A 25,412-nucleotide genomic window follows, 5' to 3' on the forward strand; every position below is an offset into this window, starting at 1 on the left:
GAAAGAATGTTTCCACTTATGGAGAAAAGCATAACTAGAGATCATCAATATAAGATAATCACCAAGAAATCCAATAGGGAATTCAGAAGAAACTTCTTTACCCAAAGAATGGTGAGAATGTGGAACTCACTACCACAGGGAGTGGTTGAAGCGAATAGTATAGATGCATTTAAGGGGAGGCTGGACCAGCAAATGAGACAGAAGGGAATAGAGGGTTATGCTGATAGATTTAGATGAGGAAAGACGGGAGGAGGCTCGAGTGGAGCATAAATGCCGGCATGGACTGGTTGGGCCGAATGGCATGTTTCTATGCCGTATATCCTATGTAATCCTATGTGAGTTGAACCAAGTACTGATGTCTCTGAGCACTGCAGTGTCACTATGTGGGTGTCACACTGATGGACTTCAGCTCCCACAGTGTAGCTTAAGCCTGTCACTGAGTCTTAAGCAGTATTGGATCAGGAGGGTAGGACCTTCAAGCAGAAAACTGTGGCATGTTCTGTGAATGGCCAGTCATGCTGTCAATCATTACGCATTTCTGATGCTTTAAAGACACCACGATTTACTGACTAACAAAAATAAATCTCCCAGAGGCAGCTTTCTGGGAAACAGATTCTCGAAAAATAAATTTTCTCTCAGAGCAGCCATCAGAGTTCATTATAACTTTGGCATAATTAGGATAAGCCAGTAATTCGCTTGAGGGCCAGTGATTTTAATATTAAAATTCTGTGCCTCACTCCCAGATCTTCCTACCCCACTATACTACTCTGCACTTTTCCCAATATGCTCCACTCCCCAGCTATCACCAATCACTGTGCTCCATTTCCAGCTGCTGACTATGCTGCTTCCCCCACCCCCCGCACCATCCTGCCCCATTATACTGTACTCCTCAGATCGGAATGGAACCACACTAACCATCACATCTGTTGACTCCAGGCCGTTTACACGCAGAGGAATAGTAGATCATCCAACAGGATTAAAAATGCTAGTCTGTGATGAGGCTCTTCCTGTCTGAAAGAGTATGGTGGACCCAGGTCAATTCTTGGATTAATACCCACCTTGTATTTAGTATATTCCTTGACTGGTGGATTAACTCCCATATAAAAACAGGGAATGCTGGAAATTTCAGCGGGTCAGACAGCATCTGTGGAGAGAAAAACAGAGCTAAGGTTTCAGGTCGATGACGAAAGGCCGTCGCCCCAAAACATTAACTCTGTTTTTCTCTCTACAGATGCTGCCTGACCCGCTGAGATTTCCAGCATTCTCTATTTTTATTTCAGATTCGAGCATCCGCAGTATTTTGCTTTTGGATTAACTCCCACCCTCTACTTAGTATATACTTAATGGGCTAGATTTTACACTTTTGTGCAGATCGCCCAAAAATGGGCATTATTTCTGGCGTGGGTGGTAAAAATGGGTTTTCAGCTCTCCGGCTTGTCATCCATTCTCAAAGCCCCTAGTCTCCATTTTTGAAATTGGGCATTACCGCAAGCGATATGAAATGGGCGGTAGCGTTAAATCTCTCTGACCTTCTGCCGTAAAGTGTCACCATCCTTAGCAACAGCATGGCAACGCTCGATTCCCGCGATTCAGGAGGTCAAGGGTCATCATGACATGCACAGAAGAGGAAATAGAGAGAGAGGGAGCTGAGAGTGTCTGAAGGCGTGTGTGGGTGTGGTGTGGCTGCTTTGGGAGGAGGAAGGAAGAATTTAGAGCTTTAGAGCAAATAGGGAAACAAAAATTAGCTGTAAACTAGCCACATATTTGCCCGAATTTGGCTTATAATGAAGGGAGAGGAGGAGGCGTCATAGCATGGTGTGGAGACTGATGCTGGCGAGAGCAGTGAGCTGGGAGAGGAGCACATTGGAGGGCGCAAAAGAACAAGGAGGTTCTCGGACAAGACAAATGCCTTTCTCCTGCAGGAGATCGAGTTATGCTGGGGTGATTTGACCCAGGGAAGGCATGGGAAGCCCACCCCAAAGGCCTTCCAGAAGATATGGGCCGAGATAGCAGAGGTGGTCTCGTCGGCGACTAATGAGGTGCGTGAGGGCAACCAATGCCGCAAACGATGGAACCACCTTGTGGGATCCACAAGAGTAAGTATTACATTTATTTACATGTACTTATGTATTTATATGATTTTATTTGTAACAGGTTTTTCACTTTTACTGGGAATGTTGTAGTCAAAGCCTGCGGTCACGGTGCATGTCTTTAGGGAAAGAATGATAATTATCATAATAATCACGATTACTTCTGTTGGTTATGTGTTATCAGTCTCTGTGACAGTACCTAGCAATGATATTACACAATGATCTCATGCCATGTCATCCTGTCACCTTTTAGAAGAAGCTATTGACGATGAGGTCCATGCAGAGGCGAACGGGTGGGGGGCCACCAGTTCCCAGCGACATCACTGAGATGGAGGAGTAGGTGCTCGCATTCGTGGGGAAGCAAACCCGGACAGCCATGGAATCGTCTGCAGACCCTGATGTGAGTTTACGCCATTGCGTGATATAAAGTCAATAGATGCCACACCCACTCATATCCGAACAATCATATATGATAGATGATTTCTAAAATTGGCCTAGAAATAATGCTGGCTTAATGAAAATCATTGCAATGCACCATATGTTGATGGTCATGAAATGTGATGTTTGTGATGATCTTGATAGCGTTAGTGCTTTTGTCGTGCATATGTTGTGTGTAGCGTGGCATCACCTTGTGACCCTAGCACCCCCTTCTCCTCTAATAACCTCATTTGTGTTTTGCAGTTCAGCCAGCAGCGCGGCCCCAGGCAAGACCACAGAGGCCAGAAGGTGGGGGCGCGGACTCGCCGGACAATCCTACATCTGGTGCTGAGGAACTCCAATTCTCGCCCATCAATCCACTGGGTCTGTTCTCCATGGATGAGAGCACAGACTTCCAGGAACCTGCATCGCCACGCTCCAGAAGCCATTCAACCCCAAGACCATCTAGTGGTACTCCGGCCATTCCCGCCTCCATTCTGGAGGTACCGGCCCCAAGCACCTCGCCACAGGGCATCCCATTTGTCCCCAGGACAGCGCTGACCCCATGGAGGTTCCATGAACAAGGCAGGTCTGGTCCACGAGCACCACATGAGAGCGGAGAGATGGTACAGTTGTCCAGGAGAACTGTAGACATCGGTGACCAGCTCATCGAAGCATTGGGGGGCATTTCCCGACAGCTGGCCACCATGACTGAGTACGTTCTGTGGATGGCGGAGGCCCTGGAGGCGATAGCCAGGAACACTGCTGGTACAGACCTCCCAGTGGTCCCTGAGCACTGCACTTCACCCCTAGGTACCGCACCACCACTGCGAACGATAGATGAGAGGCAGGACCAAGATCCTGCTTCTGGATCAGAGAATGTTCCCCCCTCGGCACCCCCCCACTCCCGTACCCGTGCAACCACTGCCTCTGCCTTCATTCCCCCCAATGAGGCATGGCCTGAGGAGCTCTTCGGCCAGGTGCCATGGAGCGAGGAGGGAAGGGGTAGAGGTGGGGAGAAGAAGGGGAGGGGGGAGGGAAAGTGAGGTACATGTCCGCAGGTGATGGCTGTGTTATATCTCCATCTGGGTGTATGCAATTTGTTGTAATGTATGGGGGCTGGGACCACGCTCCTGCTTTGTATTTGTATTCTGTGTTGCTGGACATGTTGACCATTTGATTGATGTCAATAGTCGAAAAAGTGGGATGCGGGCGGGAGTTGGGTGTTTTTGCCCATGATACTTATGATTTCAGACCAATGTTGGTATAAAAATTTTTTTATTGAACATAACCTTGTTGCGCATTGTCTCAGATAGCTGGACCGTTACACACTGGTGATTCCTTAACATGAGAGGGTTAAATAAAACAATTTCAATCAACGTAAACTTTAACTGGCACCAAGATGATGGGCACCATTGATGTCTGAGCTGCACACACATAGCAGTGTATCAGCGTTGTCACTCACAGCAACGTTCTTTCAGGCAAATCGTTCAGATATCAGCTCCTCACGTAAGAGTCTTGCAGCTATGTAGTCACCACGGGCCCTTTCCTGCGGTCTGGAGGGGGTCTTGGGAATGGTTGCATAGCCAGCCTGATTGTCTGGCCCTAGGTCAGCATCTAGCCCCTCGTCCTTCTCTTCCTCTCTCTCCTGAGGTGGAGCATCAGTCCCTTCTGGCAATTCTTGTCCCTGCCCGATAGCCAGGTTATGCAGCATGGAGCACACGACCACGAATTTAGTTACTTGCTCAGGGTTGTATTGTAGCTCCCCTCCTGAGTGGTCAAGACATCTGAAGCGCTGCTTAAACACAGTTATTGTTTTCTGGACCACATTGTGTGTGTCTCTGTGGCTCTGGTTGTATCACTTCTCAGCCTCAGTGTGGGTGTCACACAGTGGGGTCATCAACCAGGTGGCTAGGCCATATCAGTTGTCACCAAGCACCCAGCATTGTCCTTGTGGCTGACTCTTAAACATGTCAGAGACAGCACTCTTACGCAGGATGTGAGCCTCATCGAAGCTGCCCGGACATTTGGCAGTCACTGCCATTATGATCTGGTTGTGGTCGACAACTAGTTGGACCTTCAGGGACTGAAATCCTTTTCTGTTGCGAAAAAGCTCTGGGTCCTGAGAAGGTGCCCGCATGGCGATGTAAGTGCACGGCATTGCTCCCTGCACCCTGGGGAACTTAGCAATGCAGTAGAATGGTCCAGCCCTGTCAGTCTGAGCCTCCGTGGTCATGGGGAAGCTGATAAAGTGCGTACAGCCTCCGTGACCTATCTAATGCAGCAATGGGTGGCATGGTGAGACAGAGGGGAAACCTCGACTGCGGCGGCCCGAAAGGAACTGGACGCGTAGAAAGACAGTGCTGCAGTGACCTTGACCTCGACCGACATTGATGTCCTGATGGTAGGCTGCATGTGTGGTTTGATGAGCTCGCATATTTCACTGTTCACCATCTTGTGGAAGCGCAGTCTCCGAAGGCAGGTGTGCTCGGACAGGTCGAGGTAAGACCTCTTTTCCCTGTAAGTGCGGGGTATGTGTAAACTTGACCTCCTCCTCATTCTGGCACATTTTAAATTGAGCACATAATGATGTGCATCAGACATTGAGCCATTTGCACTCTGCAGCATCTGCGTATTAATTGATGCAGGCTGAGAAATGGCTGACCCTATTGCAATGAAAGTATAATAGCGATTGATCAGAAGCAATCATTTCCTCACTAAAATACACCTAGAGTAAACCCCCAAGAGTCCAGAGTCTGAAAATATGTCTGTTGAGATGGTCACTTCAACTGAGAAGAATTCCAGAGTCAATCCAAACTCTCCCGAAGTTGAAGCAGCCTTTTGAATGAAGCGACCTGCGATTTAAAAAATGGCGCCCACACCGCTGTGATTCGTTCAGAACAGTTCCACTTTTTCTGAGCAGTGTTTTGGGCGAGTGATATTGTGGGCGATATGTGTGCGAGGTGGTGAAAGTGACGCTGGCAGATCTCCTGGGTATTAGTTTTGGCAAATGTGATCTTTACGACAAAAAAAAGTGGGTGGTCAGTATTATTGAATCTCGGCGTTAATTCCATGCGGAAACTAATGCTGGCCGATATATGGGCGTTAATTTCGCCCATTCTAATGATTCCGCCCAAAAAATGTGGGCGGGCGGTATTATTTTTTCCCGGCGTTACGCATATGGGGAAAAGTAATGCTCGGTGATAAGTATCCGAAAAATGCGCGTCAGTTTCCATTTTGTGGCTAAATGGGCGATATATGTGCGTTATACGTCATTTCAGCGGTAAAATGGACGTTAAGTGGACGTTAAGCATGCAAAAAAAGTGGAAAATCTAGCCCAATATATTTAATATATTTAATATACTTAGTATATTCAGATTTTTAGACTAGTGGATTAACTCCCAATCTTTACTTAGTTTATTCTTTGACTAATGGGTTAACATCCACCTTATACTTTTCCTCCCTTCCACAGAAGTATCTCCACTTCTCACCCTAACTAGGACAGCTTGAACTGAGACGGCAGACTAACCATGTGGAGAAAATCACACGGGAGAACTCAGTGTTGGATCGGGGCAAGGTTCCATGCTCCCAGGATGCTCTGACCATTTATTATTATGGTTTTAGTATAACTTAAGGCCAATGTTGGAAATTGAGGTTTTAAATGCAGATGAACTCAGCTGTTCTCATTAATTTTAGACTGCGGCCGGAGAGCGTTGTTTGAGCTCAAAAACATACAAGACAAAGGAGAAAAGTCAATGCTGGCTTCCATAAAGGGCCGGATTGTGAATGGCGAAGATGCTGATAAAGGAAGTGCTCCATGGTAATGTGCAAAGCTTTTTCCGTCAATGTGTTTACACTGTTTAAAAGCGGCAGATTATAGAATATCTTTTACAGGTGGCAAAATTTGCAAAAGGCATCGGTGAACCAGCCTCCCTGTCAGGGTCGATGGTTCTGGAATGCATTGACTACCCTGCAGTACAGATCCACAAGTGGCAGTGACCCTTCTGTGCAAGCCCAGACAGTGAGTGTTGACAGCCACTTTGTCAAGTCTGTTTCTTCTGGTAACAAAGATTTATACATAAATAGGTACCAAAACATTGTGGCTTCCTGTGTTAACCATGGTGGGTAGAGAGCAACCCAGTCAGTGCTGTGACCTTGTGACCTTGTGTTTTCCTCCCCTGTTATTTCACGGCTGTGTTCCTGTTTAATGAAAGACGGGATTCAATAAACCTACCAGCTGAACAATTTTTATCCCCCGATTGCAACGACTATCCTGGTGTACTGCTCCGCAAGGGGCAGTGGGCCTCCTGGATATTGTCAAGTGATCATTCTCCACATGTAAGCCACAGTGAGTTCTGGTAGCCAAGCCCACTCCTGTCCACACCTCACGTCCCCATGTATGCACCTTCTAGCAGGGGGTCGCTGGATCGCAAACAGAAGTGGGAATGGATATTCCCACTGTGGGAACTGATATTTCTCCTCGCTACCTCAAGATGCTGGGTCTAAATATAGTGATCAGGTAACTCAGTGCAGACCAGTAATCAAACCTGGGACCTTGCTGTATGGCTCACTACCAGCACTGTGAAGCGCTTTGGGACGTCCTGAGAACATGAAAAGTACAGGTACCATATAAATGCAAGTTCTTTCTTCTTCCTAACTCTTCTCATCACTCGTGAGATCTGATCTTACAATGGCCCAGTGAGTAAATGCACAGCTGATAACCATCTTGGCCTGAATTTTAAGACTGTGCTCCGCTCCTTTGACCTGGATTCTCCTATTAAAGAGAAGACTTTGCTCCTGACCAAACAATTTGAGGTAATAATCTCCCAGTAGTATTTCAGCCCTGAATCTTTTTTAAATGTTCTCTTTTTTTCCTTCACAGGCAAGTGATGCTGTTCCGCAAAAACCCGCAGCAACTGCTCTGTGGCGGCAGCCTGTTGAGTGACCAATGGGTTATTACTGCAGCTCACTGTATCTTATACCCACCGTGGGACAAGAACTTCACTGCCAAAGATATAATCATCCGTCTTGGGAAGCATAAACGAACTGGGTAGGCCAAAAAAATACAGCAAAGGTCAAACTCTCTTTTAGTTAGTACTGTATTGTGCTTGTAAACGATCCCATGGCACTATTTCGAAGAAGAGCAGGGGAGTTCTTCCCGGTGTCTTAGTAAATATTTATCCCTCAACCAACACCATAAAAACAGGTTATCTGGTTATTATCACATTGCTTTTTGTGAGAGTTTGCTGTGTGCAAATTAGCTGCCGCATTTCCTTCATTACAACAGTGACTACACTCCTAAAGTACTTCATTGGCTGTAAAGAGCTTTGGGATGTCCTGAGGTCATGAAAGGCACTATATAAATGCAAATCTTTCTGTCTTCTTACTCTGATCCTTGGCGATCAGGTAACATGGATGAGGCCAAGTGAAAAGAATCAAAACTATTTCTTAATACTCCATTCCATAATCCGCAGATAACCTCTTGTTGGAAACTAGAGTATGTATCAATGAACTGGGATTCAGATTCAGATCTCGAGGCCTACTCCTGGCGTGTAGTTTTGGATTAGTGCAAACCAGCATCCACTGGTTCCTTTCTGCTTCCGCAAATTCATCCGGCCACAGAAAATGTACTGGTCCATTCCCAGTAGTGATGTAGTGATCAATGCTTTGGACGGTTAGGGTGTCACAGAATCAGGGGGTAGATATTGCACGGTGTCAGCCTGCAAACTGAGCGCAGGAAACAATCCCTGCACTGGATGAGGTAGGTCCAAAGCCTGATCGAAATTTGGCCTCGGGCCTCATTTAATTTAAACGGGCAGCTCGTCGGTGAAGTGGACATCAATTTTAGGCTGCTGCGACATCCTGGCAGAAGGAGTCGATCGCTGTAGGAGTGCGGGGTGGGTGAACAATTGCAAGGGGGAGGGGGGAGTCAGTCAGGAGTGGGGAGGCAAGTGGGAGGAGAATGGAAATGAGGAGGTCAAAGGGAATTGGGAGGCAATCATGAGGAGGGAGGTGAATAGAAGGCGAGGGCCTTTGGAACTGCTGTGGAGCCCAGAGGAGGATCCCTGCTCCTTTTGGCTCCGCATTCAAATAAGAATTTTGTAAGAAGCTTAATTTTTTGGTGTTAGTCTCCAGCAATCCCTTTAAGCACTCCTGTTTGGGGAATATGTAGACCTGGTTATCCTAAACGTAGCAGGCCAGGCACTGGCTTTGTTCCGGACAGCCCAATTTCAGGAGGGGGTCCTTCAACAGGCGTCGGCATCTCATTAACATATTCAAGAAGCCTAACGGCTGTTTTAGATATCTACTCGATACGTCTAAAAAATGGATTCTACGAACTCAACTGTGGGACCAACTCCTGTGCAGATTGAGTGTGGGCCATCTCACCAATAAAGTAATATGCTTTATGCCTGTTTTACACCAGAAAAAGGGCATAAACGCGTACCAATCTCTATCCCCAGTAGTTCATGCAGGCGCACTGGCCAAACAGTCATGGTCTGTATGAGCATTCACCATAGCCTGGGACTTGCCTTGCAGCCGCTCACATGGGGACCAGTCGCGCAATTCAGACATAGCCCAGGGAGAGCTGCATGCTTGGGTAACTCTACTGAGACCTGGGCAGCACGATATTAAAAACAATGCTATCTCTCAGACTCAGCCCTGTACACAGTAGCCCACAGTCCTGTCTCTGGGTTGAAACTGGGAGCACAGAGTTCATAACATAAAGATAGAAATGTGTGGAAAAGTGAACCATGTATGTTCAGTATAAAGGGAATCACTTCTTTTCTATTGTTCCTTATTTCCCAATCTCCTTTCTTAGTTTCCTTTCTGCCAATGTTTCCTTATTTCTTTTGTTGTTTCCTTTAAGCCATGCCCATTTTCTCTTTCCTGTCACTTTTCCCTTCTCGTTTTACACCCTTTCTTTCTCTCCGTGCCATTAATGTTTGTTGTTGTTGGTTCCTTTATCCATCAGGTACGAAAGTGAAACAGAAAAAATCTTTGCCCTCGATAGAATTATTGTTCATCCCAAATATGACTGGGAAGAAAACCTTAACCGTGACATCGCTTTGTTGCATATGAAGAAACCCACTACTTTCACCGACTATATATCACCCATCTGTCTACCAACCATGGATGTCACCCAGAGGTTAGCATTCACTGCTACTTGGTTTTATTATCTTTTTATGTTCATACATAGGTACAAGAGCTCTCATTATCTAAACATGGCTTTGCCGTGAGAGGCGTAAATACCGGGATACATTACCAAAGGTTTAAGTGATGGTCGGGAGCATGTACAATTGCTAAAGGCAAAACTAGCAGGACTTGAACGCATTGAATTTTACAGTCGGGGATTTGACTGCCTACATCCAGTAGCAGGGTTGACCATGAACGGTTTCTAACTGAGCCTTTACCTGGTGACGGACCAGATATTGGTGCTGTCAAAAATCTGTGTGAGGGATTGCAAGGTGCAGTGGGTTAGTGCACTTCTCAGATACTGTAGTTGTGTATACATATATAAACAGGGTTAGGATTTGGTTTAATTTAATTTCATATGATAAAAGTTTTGGGTTTCTTTTTACTTATAGATAGCTTGTGGATTTATACTGTAGCTGGAAATAGTGAAATGGTTAAAGTTGTGCGTTTCCAGGATGCTTTAGGGTTTACTGTATCAGGGTACAATATAGCTGACGAAGCTGTTTAGCTTTTGCTGAAAGTGCAGGATGTGTGATTCATGCTGTTGATTTATTTTTATGGCCACATTGTGAAAGGAGATTGCCAAGGCAATCGAGATAGGAAGTGAGACAATGGCATTCAGGATGACGAGTAACTTCCGAAATGGCAAAAAAGTTGGCATCTGGTATTTTTGAAGAAAATATCTCATTTCTGGAGGTCTTGTTCACAATAACACATCATGCCATAATGAATCAGCAAGGGCAGTGTGTGTGAGAGACGACTTATAATCTTAAGCTTTCCTTAACAATTTGTAGAGAGGGTCAGGATCGAAAGGATCGACAAAGGTTACCTGTCCACCCGGGGAAACGTGGTACTGTAGCTTACTTCTCTGTATGTCTACTGCTCAAAGACATTGTCCCTGAGCGATTGGTTAATCATCTTCTCCTTTTAACAGGCTATAACAGCTCTGTGTGGAGTGAGCTTGGGCAGTGTCAACTCATTTCCCAATGGGCATGTGCCCACAACCCAAAACTACCGTAAACTGACAATCTCAATCGGCGAAGCCACGTGTCGCAATGGAAAATCTCACATGGGTGCAGAAGGGGGAGCTCTGCTGGTTTTAGGGCTGAGCAGAGGGAGCTCTACTCTGCTATACCTGACCTGGGAGCATTTGATACTGATACTGGGTACCTGAAATGGGAAGATATTTAATTTCCCAGCGTCAGTATCCCTCAGATTGATGAGTGCCAAAAGATTCACTAGGGAAAAACAGCAATAAAAGCAGTTTTGTATGAGTCGGCCATTTCAGTTATTGGTGCCAATATTCTGTATGCGCTTAACCGACAAATGTTGAGAGAGTGCCGCTTGTGGCAAATGAGTTGCGACAAATACAGGATTAAAGATTTACGCTGAATTTTAGCAGTTCCCGGGTGAGACTGATCAAGAGAATTGAGGTTGTAGGGGAGTTTGAAGCGTGTGTTGTGACACAATCCCTATAGTGCTCTTCAATCCAAGTTGTTATATGAAAGCCTAGGAATTCAGTCATTTGCACCTGTCGTTAGTGCCCTCGGGGGGGGGGGGGCGCTAATGGGGCGCAAACAACTTTTTGTCTGGGCGTGGCACCGCCAACGACTCCCGCTAAATTCCGTGGGAGTTTAGAGGCGACGGTAACCCGTAGCACCCCGCTCCGCTGCGCCGACAATGACGACAACATCACCGAGTGCAGCGCCCCCGTTTTTGACCTGGGACAAATATTGGGGAGCGACCCCTGAAGCTGTGCTGGGCGATGCCAGTAACAGCTTCAGGGTATGTGAACTGGGCTGCAGGCCACTTGCGGGGTGCTACTTAAAGGGGAGGTGGCGGCTATGTAAAAAATAAAAGTGGCTTTTTTTGTCAGCGCCCCGTTGGCACCCCGATCGCGGGGTTGTTGGCATGGCACTCCCGTCCCCTGGTGGTCCATGGAGGCGCCTTTCAAAACCTGCAGAGTTTGCAGCTTGAGCCCTTCCCTTTAATGAAGGTAAGAGCCCCTCCTATATGGTAGCGTTCCGCGGCCCCTGTGCATGGCGCTGCATCCCGTTCCCAACCCGTCCGCCGCACTACCACGCCAGAAAGAAAGTGGACTGCGTTATTTCGGTGACCTGAATTTTTGGAGCAGGGCGGGGCTTCTGCACCTGTCACAGAATGTCCCGCCTCCCGTATGTTACTGCCCCCAAATGGGGCACACAGAATTTCACCCACGAAGTGTCTATCTGGCAGAGCAGGCCAGCAGTGCAGTGCATCATGCGACAATGCGATGTGCCCTAACACGCTAGGTGCGCTGACTCACATCCATGATTCCGCATGAAGTTAACTCCCTAAATCAAAGACCGTTGAGAGGTAACTCGACAAGTGGATCTGTCGCGCTTCCATGAAGCAAAGGAAGGCCAACAATCTACTCCTCATAATTCAAAGTAGCTTAATTCAGGTTATCTATTGGTATAAAAAGGACACTGGGGGAAAAAATTTGTTGTCGCCCAGAAAGCAGTCGGTGTCCTCGCCAGCTGCCGTTAACGGCCGCCTGAATTGGCCGCCGCGTTAAACGAGGTAAATTGGTGGCGGGGGGTGGGGGGGGGGGAGTATGGTGGTAGGTGGCACAGCACTAACTTTAGGAGCAACGCCGTCCTGGTGGCATCGCACGAGGGATCCAGGACCAATTTGCTGTGCTGGTGAGGCGTTGCTGCTTCCTCCAGCGGCTGTGTGCGAGGCTCTGAAGCTCGCAATGATTTGTGGGCAGTGAGGAGCTCTGAAATTTAAAGGGCCATGCACATTGAAGCAAGGGAAAATAAAATGCACTAATTCAATACATTTCTCAGTCCTTTCGGTCTTTTAACAAATAATCAATATTTTAAAGAAGTTTCAAATGTCAATATTCAGAATTACCTTGCTAAACTCCGCAAATGGGAAAACTGCCTCAGCACTACCAGAAATGGCTCAGCAAGCCAGGAAAGGGCCACCCAAGGTCTCGCATGCAGCAGTCCGGCTTTGTGCAGGGGGTTAACACTGCAAGACTGGTCCTCTACTGGGCCACCGGGTCAAGACCTCGCTCTGCTAAGCTCGTGTAGTAGCTGGTGTGCAACGGCCACCCCACGTTAAAGGAACTCACGCACAGGCATCTTCCACCCCTCAAAATGAAGTTCGGGACCTGGAACGTCAGGACCGTCATGGACAACCCCAACAGCAACAGACCAGAACGCCGCACTGCCATAGTTGCCCGGGAACTTCGACGCATCGATGTCGAAATAGCCGTCCTAAGCGAGACCTGGCGGGCAGGGGAAGGTCAGCTCAAGGATCATGGTGGAGGTTACATCTTCTTCTGGAAATGCAAACCAGAGGAAGAACGCCGTCTCCACAGAGTCGGTTTCACCATTACGAACGCCTCAGAGACTTCCCCTGCAGGATTAGCGAACATCTCATGACTCTCTGACTCACCCTATCCCGGAACCAGTGCGCCACAGTTATCAGTGCGTAAGCCCCAACATTTGATGCAACGGATGAGGCCAAAGAGGGATTTTACTCCAACCTCGAAAAATCCCTGCCCTGCGTCCATACGGACGACAAACTGATCCTTCTCGGCGACTTCAACACCAGGGTCGGTAAGGACACAGACCTCTGGGGAGGCGTGATCGGCAGAGAGGGGGTAGGGAAAACCTACTCCTGACAAAATGCCTAGAACACGATCTTGTCATCACTAACACCTTGTTCCACAGAGGGAGAAATACAAGGCATCGTGGCAACACCCTCGCTCCAAACACTGGCACCTGCTCGACTATGTCATCATTCAAGCCAGGGATCGCAAGGATGTGCGCATCACCCGCACCATGACAGGAACTGATGACTGCTGGACAGACCACCGCCTAATCTGTTCTGTCATCAACATCAATATAGCCCTAAAGCGGCGACGACATCAGAAGCAGTACCGCAGAAAAATCAACACCGGGGCACTCAAAGACCCAGCTAAGAGAGCCCTATACAGCCAGCGTCTCACTGCTAGCCTGGTGACCCTTGATGACCCCAAGACGCAGAGTGCCGACAGCACTTTGTCTGCCCTCCAGGCCACCATAACCAGTGCCTGCGAAGAGACGCTCGGTCACTCATCCAGGAAACACCAGGACTGATTTGATGAGAATGACCAGGAGATCCAAGAGCTAATAAATCGCAAGCGCAGGGCATTTCTGAACCTAAAGCAACCCAACTCGGGAGCAGCAAAGCAGCTTTACAGACAGCTTAAGGCCAAAGTCCAACAAAAATTCCGCAACCTAAAGAATACATGGTGGGTGGAGAAAGCTCAGGAGATTCAGCAGCTGGCCGACAGCCATGATGTGCGAGGATTCTTCACCGCAATCAAGGCCACCTACGGCCCATGCACCCAAGGCCCCACCCCACCGCTGGCCAAGAATGGGGAGACACTCATCAAGGACACCGAGGCAGTCAGGACCCGCTGGAAGGAGCACTTCAAAGATCTCTTTAATCGAGACTCTGCTTTTGACATGAGTGTCCTCGACTCCATCCCGCAGCATGCTACCCGCCGCCATCTCAGCAAAACCCCAGCCCTGCATGAGGTAGAAAAGGCCATCCACCAGCTCAAAAACAACAAGGCAAAGGGAGGGGATGGAATCCCCGCTGAGGCACTAAAGTATGGTGGAGAGGCACTATTGGCACGAATGCATGACCTCATTTCTCTCATCTGGAAGGAGGAGAGCATGCTGGGAGATCGCAGGGATGCAGTAATCGTGACCATTTTTTAAAAAGGGGACAAGTCCAACTGCGGCAACTACAGAGGAATCTCCCTGTTACCAGACACTGGGAAGATCATCGCTAGAATCCTCCTCAACTGTATTCTCCCTGTGGCTGAGGAACTCCTCCCGGAGTCACAGTGCGGATTCCGTCCACTATGGAGTACGACGGACATGATATTTATGGTGCGACAACTGCAAGAATAATATAGGGAACAGCACCAGCCCTTATACATGGCCTTTGACACTGTTACCCACGGGGGACTATGGAGCGTCCTCCTCCATTTCGACTGCTCCAAAAGTTTGTCGCCATCCTCCGCCTGCTCCACGACGACATGTAAGCCGTGATTCTGATCAATGGATCCACCACAGACCCAATCAAGCAGGGCTGCGTCATCGCGCCAACCCTCTTCTCGATCTTCCTCTCTGCAATGCTCCACCTCACACTCAACAAGCTCCCCGCTGGAGTGGAACTAAACTATAGAACCAGTGGGAAACTGTTCAACCTTCATCGCCTCCAGGCCAGATCCAAGACTGTCCCATCCTCTGTGGTTGAGCTACAGTACGCGGACAATACTTGTGTCTGCGCACATTCAGAGGCTAAACTCCAAATCATCATCAACATCTTCACCGAGGCATATGAAAGCATGGGCCTTACATTAAAGATCCATAAGACAAAGGTCCTCCACCAACCTGACCCCGCCACACAACACTGCCCCCAAGCCATCAAGATCCACGGCGCAGCTCTGGACAACGTGGACTACTTTCCATATCTCGGGAGCCTATTATCAGCAAGGGCAGACATCAAGGATGAGGTTCAACACCGCCTCCAGTGCACTAGCGCAGCTTCGGCCGCCTGAGGAAGAGAGTGTTCGAAGATCTGGCCCTCAAATCTGGCACCAAGCTTATGGTCAACAGGGCTGTAGAGGTACCCGCCCTCCTTTATGGTTCAGAGACGTGGACCATATGCAGTAGACATCTCAAATCGCTGGAGAAATACCACCAGTGTTGTCTCTGCAAGATCCTGCAAATCCCCTAGGAGGACAGATGCACCAATGTTAGCGTCCTCGATCAGGTCAACATCCCCAGCATCGAAGCACTGACCACACTCGACCAGCTCCGTTGGGCAGGCCACATTGTTTGCATGCCTGACACAAGACTCCCAAAGCAAGCGCTCTACTCGGAACTCCTACACGTCAAGCGAGCCCCAGGTGGGCAGAGGAAACATTTCAAGGACATCCCAAAGCCTCCTTGATAAAATGCAACATCCTCACCGACACCTGGGAGTCCCTGGTCAAAGATCGCCCTAAGTGGAGGAAAAGCATCCAGGAGGGCGCTGAGCACCTCGAGTCTCGTCGCTAAGAGCATGAAGAAAACAAGCGCAGGCAGCAGAAGGAGCGTGCGGCTAACCAGGCTCCCCACCCACCCTTTTCTTCAACCTCTGTCTGTCCCACCTGTGACAGAGATTGTAATTCCCATATTGGACTACAGTCACCTGAGAACTCACTTTTAGAGTGGAAGCAAGTCTTCCTCGATTTCGAGGGACTGCCTATGATGATGACCCACAGGAGCCAGGAGGCCCTCCAGAAAGAACAATGTGGGAGTACATTGCCAAGGCCGTCACTGCCAGCAGTGTCACACCCACCAACTGGCTCCAGTGCCTAAAGAAGCTTCATGACCTCAGACCGCTTGTCAAGGTCAGTGATTGCATCTTCAAAATATGTCACCTAACAACTGGACCTCGTCTCACACACTGCTCAATGCAGGACCCCAAATCACTCACCTACCAACAACCTGCATCAATGACGAGGCACATCTCCAATTCCTAGCATCGTCTCACCGTTATGTCTGTAATGCACTTATGAATGACTCCACGAGGCAATGTGTTGTACTCAAACTGGAGTGACCTTAGTCCTTTATTCGTAACTCCAGAGTGAGGCAGTTGCATGGTGGCTACCCTTTTATACAGACCCTGCCACCAGGGCAGGAAACCCCGATCGCCATCAGATGCACCCTCTAGTGGAGCCAGCATAGTATATACACAGTGTAAACCTTATTGATAGTACATCAGATAAACAAGTCTTCATCTTATGCAACTATACAGGGACTACACAGAGAGTATATCTATAGTCTGCATATATAACATCACTCTCGCCCAAGTCCTTTGTGTCAATTACCTTTGCACTATGTGCTCTGGCTTAGCTCTCCCCAGACTTAGTGCCAATAGCCCTTGCACCTTGGCTGTGCTTTGTCTTGGCTCTCTCCCTGTTAACTCCCAAGTCCTTTTGCCACAACGTTGGGTAGTGGTTATCAGTTTGGATGGTTCAATGATGCAGTGGAGGTTCCAGTGGGTTCTGGGTGTGATCCATGTATGTGTCCATGGTTACATACATCAATTCCCCCCCCCCCCCATCCCCTCACAGCGAGATCATGCAGCTGGCCCGTTACAATAACATACAGGATCAGACACAGTGCAAGCACAAAGAAAGGAAGAAAAAACAACAGTTTGTATTGTGACACCCTTGGTTCAGTGACTTACATTCATTATGTTTTATGGTCATGGGCCAGGATTTGGTAGATTGCATTCATGGTTCAGTTATGGTCAGTACTGAGGTTACAGTACAGGTATACAAGGATGCTGTTTCCAGAGCAACCGGACGGGGTCCTAGTCGTCTGATGGCGGCGCTGCGCTCCCTGCCAGTGGGGTGGGTTTGGTTCGCTCACCTAGCCAGGATTCAGGGCTTTTGCTGTTGTCTAGTGGTGGACAGAGCCACAGATGTGTGTGGCCTCCCTATCCTCCTTTGAAGGCTGCAGAATCTTCTGCCCGCTCTCTAACGGTGTTGGGAACCTGGCTGTTCCAGGTCCCGTTTGGGGAACTCGTTGGTTCTGACCTTTCGCTCCCGGACATGGCCGAGGTAGCGACTGGGTCTGGGGGCTGCGCCGGCTTCACCCGGGTGGTGAGCAATGGCGGCCGACTGTGCGTATTTGCGCTGTTTTCGTTTCCAGGTCCGTGGCGAATAGTGCAATCGGATGCCTGCAGCGTGGGATAGGCCTGGGGCAAGGTATCAGGATCAGTGCCTTCAGCCTCCTGAAGTCGCTGGCCTATAACTTGTGGGGACACCTGGGGCAGGGCATCAGGATCAGTGCCTTTACCCTCCTGAATTCGCTCGCTTGCTACTTTTGGGGACACTCTATGCCTGACATTTTGTTCTTTACACTTGGAATAGTATCGACATCTCACAATAACATTTTGTTCACAATCTTAATCGGTTCGTTACATTGATTGCCATGCATACAATGTCTCTTTAAGTTCAGTTGGTTGCAGGTCTCCTTTAAGAGAACCATGCTGGCTTTACCCCAATCAAATCCTTTGTTAGACACCACATGTTGGTCCCTCAGCGTGTATTGCCGCGGCCATCTTTTTTTTCAGCCACGCTGCACCTCGCTGTAGCAGGGACGCCACCTTGCCTCTGTCCTCGAGGTCGACTGCCTTGATCCTTCTCTCCCGCGATTCTGCCACAAAAGCTGGAAGAGTGCCTGTGAATTCGATCTTCGTCCCCAGGAGTCCTGCCACTGGAGCCGGGAAGGTACTTTTAGGTCGTTCCAGTCGGATCATTGTCACGCAGTCATGATAGACATCTGTGCCTCAAGTGCTGCACTGGTCTGTTCTCTGGTGCCTGGCCTAAGCAAAGGTGAGATTTTGCTCTGCCTCTGAGCACGGGGGACATCGATTGCTGGAATGAAGAGGTCTTCCCATTTCCACTGGCTCTTTCCCATCCACCTTCTTCCGAGTAGCGTTGGACGATCACCTGCAACAAGCCTCAGAGGTAACTTGTGCACAATGCCATTATGGATTACACTTACATCCACACTACCAAGGACTGGGATCAGCTCCTTGGTGTAGGTGCGCAACTTTTCCTGTACTGGAACCAGCTCGGGTCGTTTTTCGTTCCATAGCCTCTCAAAGACATCCTGGCTCATCACTGACTGGCTCGCTCCCATGTCCACTTCCATGAAGACTTGAACGCCGTTGATCTCGACTTCCATCTTCACTGAAAGACAATCGGTGGTGCAGGTATACACTCCATACACTTCTTCTTGGGGCTGAGCTGCCTCTCTGGCCAAACCATCATTGGATTCAAAGTAATCTACCAACTCCTCTGCTAGACGGTGAGTCGTATTTCTTTTACACATACGCTGGAGGTGGTCCTTCAAGTTACAGGCTTTGCATACGTACTCAGGAAACCGACACTGGTGAGCCCTATGGTTTCCTCCGCAACGCCAGCATGGTGCTACTCGATTAGCACCCCTCAGTGGACTCTGAGTTCTGGAACCCTGAGGTCTGTGCTCTCTGCCCTAGGCAGAGCCACGTTCTACAGTCTTGCCTGTGAAAGGCACCATTCTGTGTACAGTACTTGCTGGGTTTGAGTCCACAGGATGAATAATTTGCTTGGTGCTGCATGTCGAGGTCATGAATGCCTGACTGATGCTGATGGCCTTCTGCAGGTTGACTGTGGTATCGGCAGATAATAGCTTGTGAAGGAGGCCCTCGTGGCCAATTCCTATAATGAAGATGTCTCGCATTGCTTCATTGAGGTGCGTGCCAAAATCACATGGTGCCATAAGTCTCCTGAGGTCGGCAACATATTTTGCAATCTCCTGGCCCTCAGGTCTGCGGTGAATGTAGAATCTGTGCCTGGCCGTGAGGATGCTCTCTTTTGGTTTTAGTTGTTCGCAAATTAGTTCAGTCAGTTCATCGTATGTCTTATCCTTGGCCTTCGTGGGTGCCAGCAAGTCCCTGACGAGGCGATAGACCTTGGGCCCACAACTGGTCAGCAGTATAGCCTTGCACTTCTCCGCCGATGCGTCCGTCTCCCCTGCTTGGTCGTTTTCCACAAAATATAGCTTGAGCCTGTCCGTGAAGGCATCCCAATCATCACCCTCTGCGAAGTTTTTTAGTGTGCCAAAAGTAGCCATAATCGCATGAAAGTCCGTATTCTCGTCGCCATTTGTTATGTCTATAATGCACTTATGAATGACTCCATGAGGCAATGTGTTGTACTCAAACTGTAGTGACCTTGGTCCTTTATTCGTAACTCCAGAGTGAGGCATCCGCATGGTGGCTATCCTTTTATACAGCCCTTGCCACCAGGGCAAGAAACCCCGGTCTCCACCAGTTGCACCCTCTAGTGGTGCCAGCATAGTATTTACAGAGTGTAAACCTTATTAATAGTACATCAGGTAAACAAGTCTCCATCTTATGCAACTATACAGTGACTACACAGAGAGTATATCTATAAGCTGTATATATAACACTTACCCCCTTGGAGGTGACGGTGCAGGCCATTCTTGGCAGGGGAATGACTGAGCCCTTGGCCAGCGGCGGGGCTGAAAGGATACAAGATGTGGGTATTATCGTATGTTATCCTCCTTCTGGCATGCACCTCTAGGCTTCCCGCCCTCCCGTCAGCACTACTCCACACTTGTGCCTTCTTCATTTTACACACCCAAGAAATGCATCCTGCCCAGCAAGCGGGACCACAGGCAGATGATTCCATCCCAGATATCCCGGCCACAAAGGGGCTGTCTGGGATGCATCCTTCTATCTGATTGCTCCTCTTCATTTTCCTCATCTTTGGTTTCCTCCTCTTCTGTGTCTTCCTCTTCCCTCTTCAAGCAGACGCTGTAAATGTGAAATGACAGCATAAAATGCTGCAAATACTCAGTTGGTCAGGCAACAAGTCGACCTGAGATGGGAACTCCATGGATGTTACATGACCTGCTGAGTATTCACAGCATGTTCTGTCTTCTCAAAACGTTCACTTACCACTGAACCCTTGCAAGCGTACAGTTGCACTCCCAAAACATTGTTTTTAACTTTCACATATATTGCAGCAAGCCACCACTTCAATAAAATCCAAAAAAACCATGGCCAAACCCTACCATTCAAACTTTCCTGATTGATGTGTGTGTCACTTTAACAGCTGTAGATATCGCCCCTCTCAGCGTCTGTCAGTCTGCTTGCACTCCAGGTTAACCTGGTGTGCTTAGGACCCAGTGCTAAATTGAGCGCTTGGGTCAAAGTTCGATTAGTTGACGATCAATCGGTGTTATAAGCCGACTGATGTCACCACGCCACCAGTTTTTTCTTAACAGAGCGCTGCTGGTTACCGCCAGCACAAAGGGCCCATGAATATGACAGCCACCGCAGCGACTGTGGCCAGCTGGTGCAAGAGCGCCAGCCACCATTTGTTCGAGAATCGCTGGTGCTAAAAAGGGGTGGTAAGTATATGAATTTCTCACCCATTGAATTTGCCAGGAATCAACATCAGTAGTTGCATTACATCGGTAGTCCACTAGATGGAGCAGTAGTCCACTAAGGAAAGCTCTTTTCTACTTCTCCTTCCTTATTGAAGAAGTAATCATAATAAAATAATCATCATACATAATTTGCATGGTTATACACAACAAAATATATGAATTTATTTTTCCATATTTATAAATCAAACTTAACCACTGGTTTTCTGATTTGAAGAGGATACCTTCGCTATTGAACAGAACTTTCCAAACTTGGTGTTGAACTTAGACTCATTCTAGGCTGAGCCTGAGGAGAATTTTTTTCCATTGGTAACCCTTGATTTACATTTTGACTCTCTGCAACTTCAGTCTGTTTGTCTGCCTGACTCAGATGCAAACTTAAATTCTGATTTACTTGTGGACTTGTTTCTAGTACATCAGATGTAGGATTTGCTATTGGTAACAAGGCTATCTGACTTATCAGAAATAATCATAGAATCATAGAAATTTACAGCACAGAAAGAGGCCATTTCGGTCCATTGTGTCTGTGCCAGTTCACCAAGAGCTATCCAGCCTAATCCCACTTTCCCTCTCTTGGTCCGTAGCCTTGTAAGTTACAGCATTTTAAGTGCACATCCAAATATCTTTTAAATGTGGTGAAGGTTCCTGCCTCTACCATCTTTTCAGGCAGTGAATTCCAGGCCCCCACTACTCCCTGGGTGAAGACATTTCCCCTCATATCTCTTCTAAACCTCCTCCCAATTACTTTAAATCTATGGCCCTGGTTATTGACCCTTCCGCCAAGGGAAACAAGACCTTCCTATACTCTCTATCCAGGCCCCTCATAATTTTATACACATCAATCAGGTTTCCCTTAGCCTCCTCTGTTTTAAAGAAAATGGATGCAATATCTCCAATCTTTCCTCATAGCCAAAACTTTCCAGTCCAGGTACCATTCTTGTAAATTTTTTCTGCACCCTTTCCAGTGCAATCATATCTTTCCTGTAATGTGGTGACCAGAACTGCACACAGTACTTGAGCTGTGGCCTAACCAGTGTTTTATACAGTTCAAGCATAACCTCCTTGCTCTTGTATTCCATGCCTTGACTAATAAAGGCAAGTATTCCATATGCCTTCTTAACCACCTTATCTACCTGGCCTGCTACCTTCAGGGATCTGTGGACCTGCACTCCAAGGTCCCTTTGTTCCTCTACACTTTTCACTGTCGTACTATTTAATATGTATTCTCTTGCCTTGTTAGACTTCCCCAAATGCATTACCTCACACTTATCTGGATTGAATTCCAATTGCCACTGTTCTGCCCACCTGACCATTATCAACCACACAGCCTATTTTAGTGTCATCTGCAAACTTCTTAATAATACCCCCAACATTTAAGTCCAAGTCATTGATATATACAGGTTGAACCTCCCTTATCCAGAACTCTCTTATCTGGAACCACCCCTCATCTGGAATCATTCCTGGCCACCGGGTGGCGCATGTGCAGAACTTCGACATGAACAAATTGAACAAATTGAAGTTTTTCCTCCCGCAATCGCTGACCTGACCCCGTGATCCACCTCCCCCATGATCTCTCTGCCGCACTTCCAGCCCCAAGCCAGCCAGCCCCGATATCCACTTGCTCAGTACCTGTACCATCCAATTTAACGTGACCACCCCTCGTCCGGAAAAATCCCTTATCCGGAACAGGCCAGGTCCTGAGGGTTCCAGACAAGGGAGGTTCAACCTGTACCACAAAAAGCAAGGGAGCCAGCACTGAGCCCTGCGGAACCCCACTGGAAACATCCTTCCAATCACAAAAACACCCATCAACCATTACCCTTTGCTTCCTATCTCCAAGCCAATTTTGGATCCAACTTGCCATTTTGCCCTGGATCCCATGGTCTATTACTTTCATGACCAGTCTGCCATGTGGGACCTGATCAAATGCTTTGCTCAAATCCATATATACTACATCATATGCACTGCCCTCATCGACCCTCCTGTTTACCTCCTCGGAAAATTCGATCAGGTTAGTCAGGCATGACCTTCCCTTGACAAGTCCATGCTGACTGTCCTTGATTAATCCATGTCTTTCCCTTATCCTGTCCCTCAGGAATTTTTCCAATAATTTTACCACTACCGAGGTTAGGCTGACAGTCCTGTAATTACCCGATCTATCCCTTTCTCCCTTTTAAACAAAGGTACAACATTGGCAGTCCTCTAATTCTCTGGCCCCACAACTGTAGTCAGAGAGGATTGGAAAATGATGGTCAGGGCCTCTGCTATTTCCTCTTTTGCTTCTCTTAACAGCCTGGGATATATTTCGTCCAGGTTTGGGGATTTATCGACTTTCAAAGCAGCTAAGCCCCTTAATACTTCCTCTCTCACTATGTTTATCCTGTCTAATATTTCACAGTCCTCCTCCTTCATTGCAAAGTCTGCAGTGCCCCTCTCTTGTGAAAACAGATGCAAAGTATTCATTAAGAATCATACCCATGTCTTCCGCCTCCACACACAGATTTCCTTTATGGTCTCTAATAGGCCCCACTCTTTCTCTAGTTATTCTCTTGCTCATAATGTATTTATAAAACATCTTTGGGTTTTCCCTGATTTTGCTTGCCAAAATTCTTTCATGCTCTCTCTTTGCTTTCCTGATATCTTTTTTAATTGCACCCCTGCACTTCTTATACTCCGCTAGAGTTTCTGCAGTATCGAGTTCTCTGTATCTGTCATAAGCCTCCCTTTTTTTCTTTATCTTACCCTGTATGTCTTGACACCCAGGGGGCTCTAGATTTGTTCTCCCCACCCTTATTTTTTTAAGGGGACATACTTGCTCTGTACTCTCATTATCTCCTCCTTGAATGTCTCCCACTGCTCTGACACTGATTTACCACCAAGTAGCCGTTTCTAGTCCATTTTGGCCAAATCCCATCTCAGCTCAACAAAATTGGCTTTACCCCAATTGAGAACTTTTATTCCTGGTCCACCTTTGTCTTTTTCCATAACTACCCTAAATCTTACTGAATTATGATCACTAGCACCATAATGCTCTCCCACTGGTACTCCTTCCACCTGCCCCTCTTCATTTCCCAAAACCAAGTCCAGAACCACCCCCTCCCTTGTTGGTCTTGTTTCATACTGGCTAAAAAAGTTCTCCTGAATGCATTTTAGGAATTCCGCTCCCTCTGTACCATTCAGACTACCTTTTTCCCAGTTAATATTAGGGTAGTTGAAATCCCCCCAATATTACAGCTCTATAGTTTTTGCACTTCGCAACAATTTGCCCACATATTTGTCCTTCTATCTCCCTCAGACTGTTTGGGGGTCTATAGTACACTCCTAGTAGTGTGATTGCCCCTTTTTTATTCTTTAATGCAACCCATATGGCCTTGTTTGATGACCTCTCTAACATATCATCCCTTCTCATAGCTGTAATTGTTTCTTTAATCAATAGTGCGACTGCCCCACTTTTTACCCCTCTCTCTATCCCGTCTGAAAACCCTGTAACCAGGAATGTTGAGCTGCCATACCTGCCCTTCTTTCAGTCATGTCTCAGTAATAGCTATATCGTATTCCCAAGTGTCTATATGTGCTCTCAGCTCATCTGCCTTATTTCCTGTACTCCTTGCATTGAAGTACATATCATTTACTATTGCCAAACTCCCCTGTTGTCTATTTTCCAGTCTTTGATTCCTCTGTCTTCAAATTCACTTTCTACTTCTACTTCTCTGCTGTCCAATTCCAGCTTTGTTTCTCTCCCCACTGAATCTATTCTCTAGTTCCCATCCCCCTGCCAAGCTAGTTTAAACCCTCCCCAACAGTACTAGCAAACACACCCGCTAGGATCCTGGACCCGGCTCTGTTGAGGTGCAACCTGCCCGACTTGTACAGGTCCCACCTCTCCCAGAAACGGACCCAATGCCTCGGGAATCTAAAGCCCTCCCACCTGCACCATCTCTCCAGCCACACATTCATCTTGTCTATCCTTCTATTTTTGTACTCACTAGCACTTGGCACCAGCAGTAATCCAGAGATTACTACCTTTGAGGTCCTGCTTTTTAATCTCTCTCCTAGCTTGCTAAACTCTGCCTGCAGGACCTCATCACACTTTCTACCTATGTCATTGGTACCGATATGAACCATGACCTCTGGCTGTTCTCACTCTCCCCCCAAAATGTCTTGCAGCTGCTCAGTGATATCCTTGACCCTGGCATCAGGGAGGCAACATACCATCCTGGAGTCACGTCCCATTTGAAGCAGGGAGGTACGGTGGAACCTTGGTATGTTTCACACCATTTCTGCTCATGAACTGCGCAAATTCTTCTGAACAATATTGCAGCTTATTATCAGACACAATCTCTTCTGGTTGGCCATATGAAGAAAATAATCTTCGCAAATTGTCTAATGCATTACTGGTTGTTATTTTCCGCATCGGAAATACCTCACGCCCGCTTTGAATGGCTATTAATCACAATGAACAATTGTTGTCCTTCTAGCTCAGCAAAATCTATATGTAATCTTTGCCACACCCTGGGAGGCCATTTCCATGGCTGTAACGGTACCGATGGTGGTTTCTTGCTTACCGATTGACATGTTGTACACTGACTAATGATGTACTCTATATCTTTATCTAGACCTGGCCACCATAAGTAACTGCCTG

At 47.6% G+C, this 25,412-nt stretch overlaps 1 protein-coding gene across 1 annotated transcript in view; it reads left to right on the forward strand.

Moving 5' to 3' along the window:
- Positions 1–25,412, forward strand: part of f2 (coagulation factor II (thrombin)) — a 101,809-nt gene that overhangs the window by 57,892 nt on the left and 18,505 nt on the right. Inside the window, exons 8-10 of the mRNA XM_070898732.1 lie at positions 6,204–6,327; positions 7,390–7,557; positions 9,481–9,654. Of these exons, the coding sequence (XP_070754833.1) occupies positions 6,204–6,327; positions 7,390–7,557; positions 9,481–9,654 (466 nt within the window). The remainder of the gene's footprint in view (positions 1–6,203; positions 6,328–7,389; positions 7,558–9,480; positions 9,655–25,412) is intronic.

Source organism: Pristiophorus japonicus, chromosome 14, assembly GCF_044704955.1.
Source record: "Pristiophorus japonicus isolate sPriJap1 chromosome 14, sPriJap1.hap1, whole genome shotgun sequence".
NCBI classification, from domain to species: Eukaryota; Metazoa; Chordata; class Chondrichthyes; family Pristiophoridae; genus Pristiophorus; species Pristiophorus japonicus.